The sequence below is a fragment of the Athalia rosae genome, chromosome 4 (genome assembly GCF_917208135.1).
Source record: "Athalia rosae chromosome 4, iyAthRosa1.1, whole genome shotgun sequence".
Classification (NCBI taxonomy): domain Eukaryota; kingdom Metazoa; phylum Arthropoda; class Insecta; order Hymenoptera; family Athaliidae; genus Athalia; species Athalia rosae.
Window position 1 is genome coordinate 5,884,026 of NC_064029.1, and position 13,015 is coordinate 5,897,040.

Genomic DNA, 13,015 nt, shown 5'->3' on the forward strand with positions numbered 1-13,015 from the left:
AGGAATGAAACGAACACGGAGAGCCGACTTCGTCGCTTTTCTGTCCTCCTCGTAAACACGGTGATTACATGCTGACTCAAAAAAGACAGAGCTAGATACTTGTTGCGCGTGTTTCGGTCCGCGACTCTCCACGCTCCACGTTCCGCGCTCCGACCTCCATCCTCCTCTTGAACGTCCGACGACGGTATGTGGTAGTGAGTTTGCGTGCTTGTGAGTAATCATCTACAGGAGAAACAGCAGCAGCAGCAGCAGCAGCAGCAGCAGAAAAAGACCGTGTGTAACCGAGTCCATGACTGACTGAGTGAGTTAAGCGGGAAGAACGTTAGTGGGGCAGTTCAACGTGAGCAGTCGTCGAACAAGCAGCTTAAGCTTGGGCTAAAGAATCGCTCCGTCCGCTCCGGGCGAAGTTGCTTACTGCTCATAAGACTGCAGCTGCTCCGTCTTGGTCGTTCGATTTTCAAAAGAAAAAGAAAAAATAAAAAAGAATTAAAAGAAAGAAAAAAAAAACAACCTCTCGTTACAATCAGCTGAAGTTACTTTCAAGTTCAATTGCGACTCCGGTGTGACACACATATTTAATATTATAACATTTCTGATAGCGGCAGCAGCTGCTGAGGAGTAAAGCCAGCTGATTATAACTCGACAAAAACCAACGTACCACGATACGCACGGTGTGTACCTTTGTTATCTTCGGTCAAGTGGGTGTCTGCCGGGAAGTGGTATATGTATATCACAAGTATATACATAAATTGTTCTTTTTTTCGTTCTCGTTCATTTCGATTTCAACAACGGTGATAATTCGCCTTCTTATTCAGCGATCATGAAGCGATCTAAAACAGTAGAGAGTGCTTGCTGACGAGGAGGAAGTTACGAACTTTCCAGTTTCACATCGTGTTCAGTTGTACATGTGAATGTAATCTCGCCGTGATATATACCGGTATACCGTTCAAAAAGAGCGAACTAATAAAATACCGACTAGAAAATATTCTACTTTACTTGCCACCCCCCATCGAGTGAAATTTTAATGCGTACAGATCAGTGATCGTATATCGTACAGTTTGTGTGCATAATGTCGTCGGTATTTTCAAAATTGATCGACAAAACATCGGCGAGATACGGTATACCCCAGGAAAAATTGACCAAGGGGGTTGTCGGGGCGTTGACTACCCTCTACCTTCTCAGACTCGGGTATCCCTACCTGAATCAGGTAGCTGCCAGGGCAAAAAAGAAGGCGTCTAGTCTGTGCAGCGGCAACGGAAACCGGGACAATTCCGACCCTCGACAAAGCACTAACAATAATAACAATAACAACGTTAAGGATGACACCAGCAAGCCGAACGATGATAAAAACGGTGCAATACCCGGTGACGAATCAACACCACCGTCTTCGTCAACGGGGAACAAAGCCACCGGCGGCAATGGATTGGACCGTGAATTTTTGAATCGGTTAATGACGTTGCTGAAAATTATGATACCGGGATGGAGGACCAAGGAAACGGGTTTGCTGACCTGCGTTACGTTGGCTCTTCTAGCGAGGACGTTTCTTTCGGTTTATGTCGCAACATTGGAAGGCAGCATTGTTAAAAAAATTGTACTACGGGACGGCTGGGGCTTTTTATGGATGTTGGTCAGATGGTTCGGCATTGCTTTACCGGCGACCTTTGTTAACTCCGCCATTCGATACTTCGAAGGACGATTGGCTCTCAGTTTCAGGTAATAATTGTACGCTTCGAAAAAAAGAGAGGGAATGGTTCTATGGTGATGCGGAGTACAGGGAAAAAAAAATATAATAAGACATACAAAAAAGAGATACACCGTATCGTTGACGCGATAAGAGTTAACTGATCATTCTTTGAACTTTGAACGTTCGTTGAATATAGATCAATCACAAAACGGATGAGATAATGACAAAAAGCGGAATGCTATCGCGATGTCCCTCGTACTACCACGTTTATCTCTTACAAGTATCTCTCGGATTATCTAAGTAAAAATACTCGTGTTGAATTTTGTATACTCACGTGGTTGAAAATGCGCAAATGATAATTTCTCATCGTCATATGATTATGTCAAACCTTTGTCTTCTCCTTCTTTTTCATACGATCGGTCCTCCAGAGGAAGACTCGTCAAACATGCCTACAAAATGTACCTGAGTCAACAGACTTACTACAGAGTATCAGCTCTGGACTCGAGACTCGGAGGTGCCGAGCAACGTCTAACCGATGACTTGTCCGAGTTGGCCACATCCGTCGCTCACCTCTACACCAGTCTTACGAAACCTTTGTTAGACTGTGCACTTGTGGGTATCGCTTTGGCCTCGTTCTCAGCCCGTATGGGTTCCAGGACCGTTCCAGGTACGCAACAGCTGCTCGACAAGTTCCCTTATACATTACCTCACGGATGAATGGCCCCCCGTACTCGCGGCCGTAAAAATCATCGCGCGAACTATAAAATTTATACTCGCGTAATTGCCATTACCACGATAATTCAATCGACCTTGTGACGAATTACTATTTGATTTTTTTTTAAGGACCCCTACTGGCCACAGCAGTTATAGGTTTGACGGGTCAAGTTTTGCGAATGGCATCGCCCAAGTTCGGTCAATTGGTGGCCGAAGAAGCATCCAGACGAGGGCGTCTGCGACAAGCCCACGCAAGAGTTAGCGCTCACGCCGAAGAGATCGCGTTCTACGGCGGTCAAGACGCCGAACTTCGAAATTTGAATTCCGCATACGACTCGTTGGTCGTCCACGTGCGAAGAGTACTCAGGCTGAAGTTGTGGTATGTGATGCTCGAACAGTTCCTCATGAAGTACGTATGGTCTGGAACCGGACTGTTCGTCATCGCGTTGCCGGTTCTATTCCCGGTGATGTCCTCCTCCAAAAGATCGAACGACGACAGTGAGTAGTACTTGTCACGATTCTTTTATCACGCCAGCGGAAAATATTCGTCTACGAAGGTCGTGGTTTTCGTTTGTTTTATACCGGTTATTACGCTACCGATGCGCGTTACGCAACGATCATTGAAAAAGTCCCGCGCGCGAAGTCACGAGCAAGTGCTTCGACACGCGGTACGACGATGACATTGGCAAACGCGTGTATAATTCGAAAAGAAAAGAAAAAAAAATCGCTTCTTCGTCCAGTTTGCGTCACCGTGTCGCACGCGTTGATCCGAGATCTCGTTCGCCGAGTTACCGCAACGTGAATGCTATTTATCATCATTCCTGTAACCGAAAATTTCATATTCCGACATCCACGCACCGAAACCGGCTTCACCGGTATGACGTTCTCTGCACCTCTGGGGGGGCAAATGGGAGCGTGAGTTGAAGCGAAATCGCGACTCGCTCCGAATGCCATACGATTAAATTAGTCGGTCAGAAAATTTATAATTTATTCTATCGCCCGAAGAAGAAGAGAAATAAACGATAGAAATAGATACCTAAAAAGATATGTGACATTTCACCAATCCCGCGATAACACCTCGTGCCCATTTTTTCAAATCGCATTACAATAAAATAAGGAACTCAAGTCACAAATTTTCTATGACGCATTCGTGGATGTTAATGGAAATTAGAAGGTTCTACCGATTCTGCGTTTTACAATTATTTGCCTCGGCGCGTATTGCAGACTTTTCGCGGCAACGAATCGTCGCCATCTTCTTTCTATTCACCGCGCACTTTTGATGAACTTTTTTGGGAATTAACCGTCGAAAGGGTCCGGTAAGGAGTGAAAAATGTTTTTCAGATGGCGTAAGCGAGAGGACGCAGTACCTTACGACCTCCAAGTACCTCCTAAGCTCCGGTGCCGACGCCGTTGAGAGACTGATGTCCTCATACAAGGTTTGATAACTCACCTAGATCACCGATCATCCAACGATCGAAAAATTTCCACTCTCTAACGACCCGTTGAATCCGTAGGAAGCTGTAGCCTTGGCCGGTTACACATCCAGAGTTGGCGAAATGTTGGACGTTTTCAAAGATACAGCGCTGTGCAAATACCAAAAGGGAGTGGTCGTAGGTCAGAATCGAACGATCGCTGGAAATGTCGGCAGCGAAACGACGAGATCCGCCGAAAATATACTTCAGTTTAAGCACGGAGTTCCGCAGATCAAGGGTGAGATATACCTGACGAATAACAGTTGGGATTGAATCGCGACGAGTGGCGAATCCTCCGCTCGATCTAGAATGTGAAAAATCTATCTGGCAATGATATTTTCTCTCTTTATTCGCGCAGGCATAGTTCGCGAGAGCACCGACGGTAGTATCGGACTCACCAACGTTCCCGTCGTAACGCCGAACTGCGAAGTTATTGTGCCAAGTATAACTTTGCGGGTAAGTTCTCCGTAACATTAGAGAGACACGCGCCATATGTATTTCACCCTAATAATAGATCAGGCGATCGCAAGTCTCGCGACATGGGCCGTTGATCGCGACTCGCTGATCCTTTGATTATTACACTCGAGCTCGGGTTTATTTAACACGCATGCAAATGCCCACGTACTCGTTGCTCAATAATATACCTGTACGAAAACTTGATAACATCGACACGTAATCTGTCGAACGCCTTACCAACGATGTATGAATATTCTATAAACGCTTCATCGCGCTGCTGTTACCTGTAGTGTTCGAATTCATCGGCGAGGCTAACTTGTAACAAAAGACAAGATTTGCCAAAACGAATCGTTTGACCTTGTGATATTTTTGCCCGTCACAGATCAAGCCAGGCGATCACTTGTTGATCACGGGACCGAACGGATGCGGGAAAAGTTCACTATTCAGAATTATTTCTGGTCTATGGCCGGTATACGGCGGCGAATTGACCCGTCCAAAAGAAACTGGAAAATTCACCACCGACGGAGCGAAACCCACCCTGTTTTACATACCTCAGCGTCCTTACATGACCGTGGGAACGTTGAGGGACCAGATTACGTACCCGGCCGACTCCACGAGCAGAACGTCGTCCGACGAGGACCTTCTTCATCTCCTCGATCTCGTCGACCTGCGAAGTCTCGCCGAACGTGAAGCGGATGGACTCGATTCAAGGAGTGATTGGGACTCGACGCTTTCCGGAGGAGAGAAACAGCGACTCGCTTTGGCTCGTTTGTTCTTCCACGCGCCGAGATACGCTCTTTTGGACGAGTGCACGAGTGCCGTCAGTATGGAAGCGGAAGGAACAGTTTACGAAACTGCCAAACAAATGGGAATCACGTTATTAACGGTTACTCACCGAGTGGCCTCTTTGTCAAGGTTTCACAAACTTTTGCTACGCTTCGACGGGGAAGGCGGCTGGGATCTTGGCCCATTAAACCAAACAGAAGTTCAGGCCAAGGTGGCGAATCAAGAACAGGACAAGGACAAAGAGGAACCTCACCATCATCACAGACTTCAGGTCAGTCTCGCAAATTTCAATTCAATCCTGTATTCAAATATAAACGTCCGAGCAAGACTTGCTAATTGATAGTTTCATTCTCGAAACCCGACACTCTTGTATTACGTTATCAGCATTTTCTGTGTCACCTTCGCGGTCAAATTAAAAATGCTCGATGTTCGAGGCATTCGAATAATCGCGCATATCTATTGAAAAATTTTCATTTCGCAGGAACTTCACGACATGCTTGCCAAGGATAGTCCGGTCGGTATTAGCTAAATCGTATTTTCTCTAGTTGAGAGGGACGTGAGTTTCGATGGAAATGTTATACTTGACAAAAATTTACGTTCCTGTAGTGAACGTGATCCACCAGCTGCGTTCACCTGACCCGACGGTTTTCACGACTCAGAAGTTTCAACGGGAAACGGATGTAATCATCTTCGTCGATGAGTCGTGTTAACTGTTCAACGAATTCGGAGCCACTCAAGGATAACATAGTATATCCTTTACCGCGGCATCTGAAGTGAAGAAAATTATTTCTTTTGTTAGGAAACAATCGCGTGTGATCGAAGCCGCGATAATCGAGTGACTCAGTGATTCCTCTGGAAAGAGATTCGACATTTTTTGCTATAGAGTTGATCAAAAGTTGGTTCCCATTAACAGACACCGTAGTTGTGGACCTTTTATTAACGGTCGACGAAACGAGCGGATCAACTCGATTGATTTCCCGGAGAGCAGATTCTGGTTTTAGGGAATTCGAATGCTCGGCAGGAAAGGAACAGAAGAAAGTGCTACATTATTCACTCCGATCAATGCGGATAATCGAAGATTGCATAACGCCGACACACGATGGAAAATTTCACGTGACACATAAAACCATCGCAAGTTTTGTGATCGCACTTTACGCACGGGATTCCAATAAACCAATTAATAAATAATTCACCTAAATTAAACCAGTGGAGTATAACGACTCATAGATGACATAATCACGTTTAATTGTATACAGAGAATGGCTTGTGATTTCAGATAATGAAATTCGCTTTGGTGATTACATTTGAAGTGCCTCGTGATATACGCAAGTCTATAATTACGAATTAAATATTCGCGCAACGAGTGCTTGCGTTCAAGTATTTTTTTTCTCTCGTGAAAATCGTGGGACATAATTCCGAAACAGGGTTATACCTGAATATTAAACAAAAAAAAATGAATATAAATAAATAAAAAAGATCGAGTTAAATGTAAATATAAGTGATTCAGTTATTTTGTTAACACGGTCGAAGGCAAACGTGTAATATATATATATATATTTTTTTTCACGATGATTCAATGTTCTCGCGCGTGTACTATGGACATGTGATATACCTACTTAGCTATCTATATCTACACTATATACAATAATCACAAAGATTGTCATCAATTTTATGTAACTAAGTATTGAAAAATTATATAAATGAAATATTATATATATATTGCCACGAGTTTAATTGTTTCGTTAGGATAAATTTACGTTATACGGCTTTGCTTTATTTGTGAAATCTATCTTAAAAATACGGAATAAAGATAAATTTATATTATTATAAACGAAAAAACCAATTCTTCGTCCACTTCGAATTCACTTTCGATGGTTCGACAAGAATTTATTGATCGGTTCACGATTAGCCGTTTCATTTTTCACGCCACGATGTAACCCGAACTGGTGGCTCAACGTTATCAAAATTCATCGCGCGCCCGCAGTCCAAGAATGCAGTGGATGTATTTATAAACCGGTAAGTAATAATTTTTGGATGTCCAGAAAAGTTGAACAATTGGTAGAACATAAATATTCAATAATTCGCTACAATTCTTGGTCGATTTACATACCTATTCGATTCCTTTTTTAGTCAAAATTCATAAGAATTTGCTAATATATGCCGCATATCGAAAATGCACAGTCGTATACTAGCGGCAAATTATTTGTCCGAGCATTATGCACACATACGATTTACGTTTGTAGGCCAACGCGATCTGCAGTTACTTTACGTCTCACACGGGCTTTATTATCAAGAAACCAATATTATTACACGCGAACGGGGGTTCATAATCCAAGGCTATTTGATTGGACTCGAATATGCAATTTACCATCCAATTATTATAACTATCCACTTTATTCCGATGAGTACCTTTCTATATCGGCGAACTGAATTTTTCATGCAAAATTACTAATGCATGTTGTGGTCTGGGCAATGTATAGAGGGGCCGAACGGGTATCCGTTATTATCATTTTATTCGAACAATTTAACAGAATATCATTTATGGGAAATAATTAGTTCCTTATTCGTTGATACAGGTAACAACTGTCTAATGATACGGCTCCGAGCTTAACAACTATCGAATGTTTTCACCCACCGTATTTAGTGTCATCGCGATGATTGTCAGTCAGTGTCGGGAAATGTATAAAAATATAATATGTATAATGTACACGAATCTCTACCTGTATGTTCGGTAATTGCAGCGCGTGTGAATCATTCCATTTTCTGCCAGAAACATATGGGACATAGTTGGCTAGATTAAATCGCGTGAGAACGACGATGCATGACGCTCCAGTTCGGCGCACTTATTTCATTACGGCACGTGCACTTCGAAGGCCTACAAATTACTGGAAAAGTGGACTACGATTTCTTTGATAGAAAATGAACAAAAAAAAAAGGGAACAGGTGCCGCTCTAGGAGTTAATAGCAAACGAACGAGATCAGACAATTTTCAAGGGTTCCATCAATGACGCGGGTCAGTGTCCACAGTTTCTAAGTCCGTGAAAAACTCTGACCGTTTCCCGGGCGATACGCTCCAGAGCCAAGAAGTTCGATCAAGCGTTCCCCACGGTGTCCGAAATGCCGTTGATAATCGGGCGCCTTGCGGAGTCCTGCGTCAGGGTCAAACTCGAATCGCCAAGCAGCTTCTCGATGCCAAGGTGTTGGTGGAAAGCCGAGAACGAAATTTTTCACGGTGGCTACCCCTCGTGACCACCATTTTGTCACATAAGGATTCCCATCAGCGATTCCGGAGCACCAGAAACACACCTGCGCTCATATATCATTTATTTAACTTCTCTACTAACTTCACACATTTTTTTTTTTTTTTTTTCAAGTTATTTCAACGGTCGTAAAATCAAAACCCCCAATGGTACGACCTTGTGCTGATTTTTTCCTCGTTTTGTACAAAATTCCAACACGGTTAACACTGTAACGGCACCGCCGTATCACTTTAAAGATCTCAGTTACCCTCAGTGTCATGCAAGATCGACAGCAGCTTACCACAACGAATGAAATTCCCGTTGTAAATTTCATGGCCGACAATCAGTTTCTGAGGTCTTCGAGTTCCCCTTCGATGTCCGGTGAAGACGAAACGTCGAATGCAGACAATAGGTACGAGCGGTCTTTATGGCTTCCATTTCGATCGGTAGTTGCATCGACTGTCAATGATTTCGTTCATTCATTCGAGCAATCAATATTCGATCCGCGGATCGGATCGTCGCCGGTTTCTTGGGGCGCTAATTTCTTTTCGAGAAGGGCGGATGCCACCTTTGGGTCGTGTTATAATACAGCGCGTAATTTTCATCCTTTCTCTTTCGCTTGCTATGGCGCGGGTATTACCGAAGCTGTCGGTGTTTTAGTAGTTTGATATTCTCCGGACGACTCGGAGTGCTTTCGTAACCTTCCCAACAGCATCGTTATACCGGGCTTTCTATTTTTGTTGATACGTGCCAATCGACGACATGGACTTCAAATTGTTTCTGGTAAGTTTCTTGCTCAATTTCAACCTTCTGGAACTTCCATTTTAGACCGCGCAAATGTCTTCTTCCTTCCGGTACTTCTTTCCGTTCGCGGAAAGCGAAGGTTCGACGCCTCCTCGAAGGTCTTACTATTCATTAGCCTCGCAATAGAATCTTTACCTTTGGCTTCACCCGGCAGCACCAAGTTGCATGAGTTAACAATACAATTCATCATGATTCATCTGATGATACCTGTATACATGAACGATTACAGATATTAGCGGTGACGATCCTCCGCGGATATCCCGCACAGGGGGCTGGGATCTTCAACATCGTTCACGGACTGCTGCAAGACAATGTGGCTGGAATACCATTAATTCACGAGGTATGAAAAAGACATTGTAAGTATTAAAATCGGGACTAAAATCGTTGTACGGTCGAAGATGTGAATGTAAATTGATTGATCATTCGATCGTTGGAAATAAATTGACACTGGGGCGAGGTCGAATTTCGATTCTCAGAATCCGCAAAGTGAATTATCAATTTCTGAAATTAAAACTGTTTGAAAAATAACCCGGAATCGTATAATACGATACCGGTCCGTCACGTCGGTTGCATTGGCCAAAGAGTAAAATCGCGGCACATTCTTTGTAACGAAATAACTGTGAGTCAATGAATGAAAAACTGTCAAATTACACCCTAATGTCCACAGAAAACCGAATGGGATTTCGATCCTGAGGTGGGTAAATTGAGAAGAGTTCAATTCGAGGCACTGAACGGATGGCAGGGACGTGATCTCATCGACAGATTGGGCTATGGGATCCACGACAACGGAGTTACGCCAAAAACTAGCTCAGTTAATAAACCTGCAGTCATACTGCCGCCCTGGGAAGCCGCCACTCTGGGTCGCCAACATCCACGCCCTTGAAATCTGAACGCTCAACCTGATTTGTAATTGAAACGAGATGCTGCGGGGCGACTAAAAGCGAAGAGCGCCGTTAAAATTTCATCTGCAAAAGTCCTTGTAATACAGTGTACATAACTGAGTAACTATTATCATCAAAATCTTGATTTTGAGTCATGTGTATATAAAAATCCACAAAATACAGTTATTTTATATATGTGTGTACCTTTCATCTCTGATTGTTTCCTTTTCAACAGAGACGATATTTTCTTATACTGGATTCGTCAATTACAGGACTTTATATCTACGCTCATTAATTGCGCAAAGTGTTTACGTTTGCCCGAACAACTTGTTCATGTAGATAAAAAATTCACGTCAATGAATGAAAAAAAAGACTTGTAACTGCCAGCCCGATAAATGGCGTGGAAAAGTTAGGTACAATAATTAACGTCGTTCGGCATGAATCGGTCGAATCTTTGTCAGTAATGTTATTCGATATAAATGTGATTCTTCGAGACCAGTTTGAAATTCGCGACGTCAAACTACGGCGTCTCCATCACCGTGCCGTGTGTCTGGTCACGTATCCCACGCGAATGAACACGTGGCCATCGACGTCATGTGCTGCATTTTTAATAATTTCGGACTGAAATTTTCTGCTGAACATTGTCAGAAGACGGTGCAATAAAATTACGTAACACGGTCTTGAGTGAAATGCGATTCCTAAAAATCCAACGGAAAGTAAAAACTGTGAATACGTGAAAAAAAAAAAAAATTTATGCGGTGGGAATAGTTGAGGGTAAAAAAATTCAACTTTGGTAACCACAATTTTTTGAATAATCAGTGTAAGTAGGTAAATCACAGTTTGCGAGACGCCCTTCTCAAAGTGAGATGCGTCTGGGAGGAAAAACGTGATATCATCGGTCATTAAATGATCGTATAATTAACCGCATGATTCAGTCGCTTACCAAAATTACGGTAGAACTCTTTAATTGTGAATGCAGGCGATAAAAGACTCATTAATCAGCGGCGAGCCACGGTATAATGATCCAAATCGATCTTTAATTCGTATAATACGATGAGGTGGTTTCGGAATTGAATACATGAATAAATTTCTGCCGATCGATTAACGATCCAGGCGATCATTTCGTTGTGTAGACGAACAGGAAACGGTTCCGACTTATACGCGATTAGGTAAGCGATACGTATTTTATCATATAAAAATTCACATAACGGTCGTTTGCCTCCGAAAAGCATAAGGCTTACAATTCGGAAGAAAACCTGATCATATTTATACGCTGGAATCTTGACGATCGGCTCTCACCGATCCCCACCGGTTCCGTGCGCTTCGACCCTACCAAACCTCGAAGTACTTTCACTCTTGCGTGGCTCCGATGTCTCGGTAGCCTGTCTTAAGGCATTTCTCACAACTATACGTTAGTTGCCGATGCACCAGGCTTGGGATTAGTTTTCAGGGTTCATGCAATTTTTTTTTTTTTTTTCTATTTCGAATTCTCGTACAACCGCACGCTAAATTAAAATGGCGAAAATTTCATGCGTAAGTCGGAAGTGATGTACTTTCGGTTTTTTTTGTTTTTTTTTTGGTGTTGTGCCCGATACAAGAGTGACCGACCTTTTTTTCTGTTCGTAGTGGACGGTGCTGATCGTCGCGGCAATTTTGGTATGTGGAATTGGTGAAATTCTTGCAACGGTACCTGAGCCAAAAGCCCCGAATTTCCAATACTTTGAAAGGTGAGTCTATATCGATACCGCCGTTGAAACTGTTGACGAAAATTCACGAAGTTTTATTCCGGTTTTATGTTTTGTTGTTTCAAATAACAGGCCAAAGTACCGTTATCCATATTACGATGAAAACGGACGAGGAAGACTTCTCTACGGCTACGGGGGACCGGAACTTTATCAATATAAAACCTACAGCGCACTTGAGGGCATCCACTAGCAGACTAGACTGGTCGGATAGAAATGACGAGAGAATTAACCCGCAGCCTATTTCAAAGGCTGATCCAAGCGCTATGGTAAATGAATACCGCGATGTCAAGATAATATATACGTAGTATTTATTTCTCTACTCTCAAATGTGTATGCCAAAAAATTAATTTGTACATAATTGACAGTGCTAACGATAAGCTCCAATAAACAAGTATACAAAACAAATTCGCTCTCCGATAATTTATATCTTTTTCACTTGACCTACGTTATGATTTCACGGGAGCAATTGAATTTTTTAACGTTTCGTAGATGTGCCGGAAAATTGAACAAATGATCGTTTTGGATGGACGGTATTGGGATATACCTATGACTGTGCGTTACGTGAGTCCTCTATACCTACCTTTATGCAGAGTTTCTATTATATTCCATTCGGTTGAGGGCGTGATGAATCAAGGATTGCATTTTACATTTGTGTCACGAACGTACGGGTATAATATTGGCGGAAGTATCGGTCGAAGAATCAACTTCCTGTTTGTATCACTGTGGCGAACGATCGCCATTAACTTACGTAAACGTCGCCCTATAAACGTATGTATAACTGACCGCTCGATGACTTTCATGGATTTTATTTGAACCTACTTTAAATCAATGGAAAAGTTATGGTAACATTAACGAAACGAGAGCCGAAATATTCACGGTCACGCGAAGGGCAATCGATTTAATTTTCAATTTTACACGGTATATTTTCGTTCGTCATCGTCATAATGATGTAAAAATCGTCGATTTTGAAACAGCGAAAGTGAACGTCGTACACTTACGTTCAAAAATTTTTTCTTCCTTTTGCGCTTTCGTCAAATTATAAGTATGTACGGTCTAAAATTTCAAAACGGTGAAGGTCGTTGCGACGATCTCCGGCGAAAGTGAAAATTCAAATCGTTCCTCAATAATGAGGTAGCTTAAATATGCTAAATAGGATTATGGCAACTCCAAATATTTGAAGCAAACAACTTTCATGTCACGAAGATAACGTAGGAGGGAAGTTTTGAAGTTTCGA

The 13,015-nt window shown here is 42.7% G+C and overlaps 4 protein-coding genes across 5 annotated transcripts; 3 read left to right on the forward strand and 1 right to left on the reverse strand.

The window, feature by feature from the left end:
- The first annotated feature begins 6 nt into the window (after positions 1-6).
- On the forward strand, positions 7-6,829 carry LOC105692744 (ATP-binding cassette sub-family D member). 2 transcript variants are annotated; one of them, XM_048653929.1, is made up of 9 exons: positions 7-1,713; positions 2,113-2,351; positions 2,528-2,896; positions 3,740-3,834; positions 3,913-4,108; positions 4,229-4,326; positions 4,709-5,383; positions 5,594-5,626; positions 5,719-6,829. In XM_048653929.1, exons 1-9 carry the CDS (start codon positions 1,070-1,072, stop codon positions 5,719-5,721), a joined length of 2,352 nt encoding a protein of 783 aa, XP_048509886.1. In that variant the 5' UTR covers positions 7-1,069; the 3' UTR covers positions 5,722-6,829. The 2 variants fall into 2 exon arrangements, with proteins under 2 accessions (XP_048509886.1, XP_012267584.2); XM_012412161.3 differs by having other exon boundaries at positions 10-1,713; positions 5,594-6,829.
- A 1,214-nt stretch (positions 6,830-8,043) lies between these two features.
- On the reverse strand, positions 8,044-8,807 carry LOC125500615. The gene is made up of 2 exons (XM_048653949.1): positions 8,653-8,807; positions 8,044-8,418 (listed from the first exon to the last, which is right to left on the reverse strand). The coding sequence occupies exons 1-2, from the start codon at positions 8,683-8,685 to the stop codon at positions 8,143-8,145; spliced, it is 309 nt and encodes a 102-aa protein (XP_048509906.1). The 5' UTR covers positions 8,686-8,807; the 3' UTR covers positions 8,044-8,142.
- On the forward strand, positions 8,804-10,231 carry LOC110117398. The gene is made up of 3 exons (XM_020856192.2): positions 8,804-9,134; positions 9,385-9,495; positions 9,823-10,231. Exons 1-3 carry the CDS (start codon positions 9,114-9,116, stop codon positions 10,036-10,038), a joined length of 348 nt encoding a protein of 115 aa, XP_020711851.2. The 5' UTR covers positions 8,804-9,113; the 3' UTR covers positions 10,039-10,231.
- A 1,176-nt stretch (positions 10,232-11,407) lies between these two features.
- LOC105692664 lies at positions 11,408-12,186 on the forward strand. Its single transcript, XM_012411993.4, has 3 exons — positions 11,408-11,569; positions 11,663-11,763; positions 11,854-12,186. The coding sequence occupies exons 1-3, from the start codon at positions 11,552-11,554 to the stop codon at positions 11,969-11,971; spliced, it is 237 nt and encodes a 78-aa protein (XP_012267416.2). The 5' UTR covers positions 11,408-11,551; the 3' UTR covers positions 11,972-12,186.
- Positions 12,187-13,015: the final 829 nt, after the last annotated feature.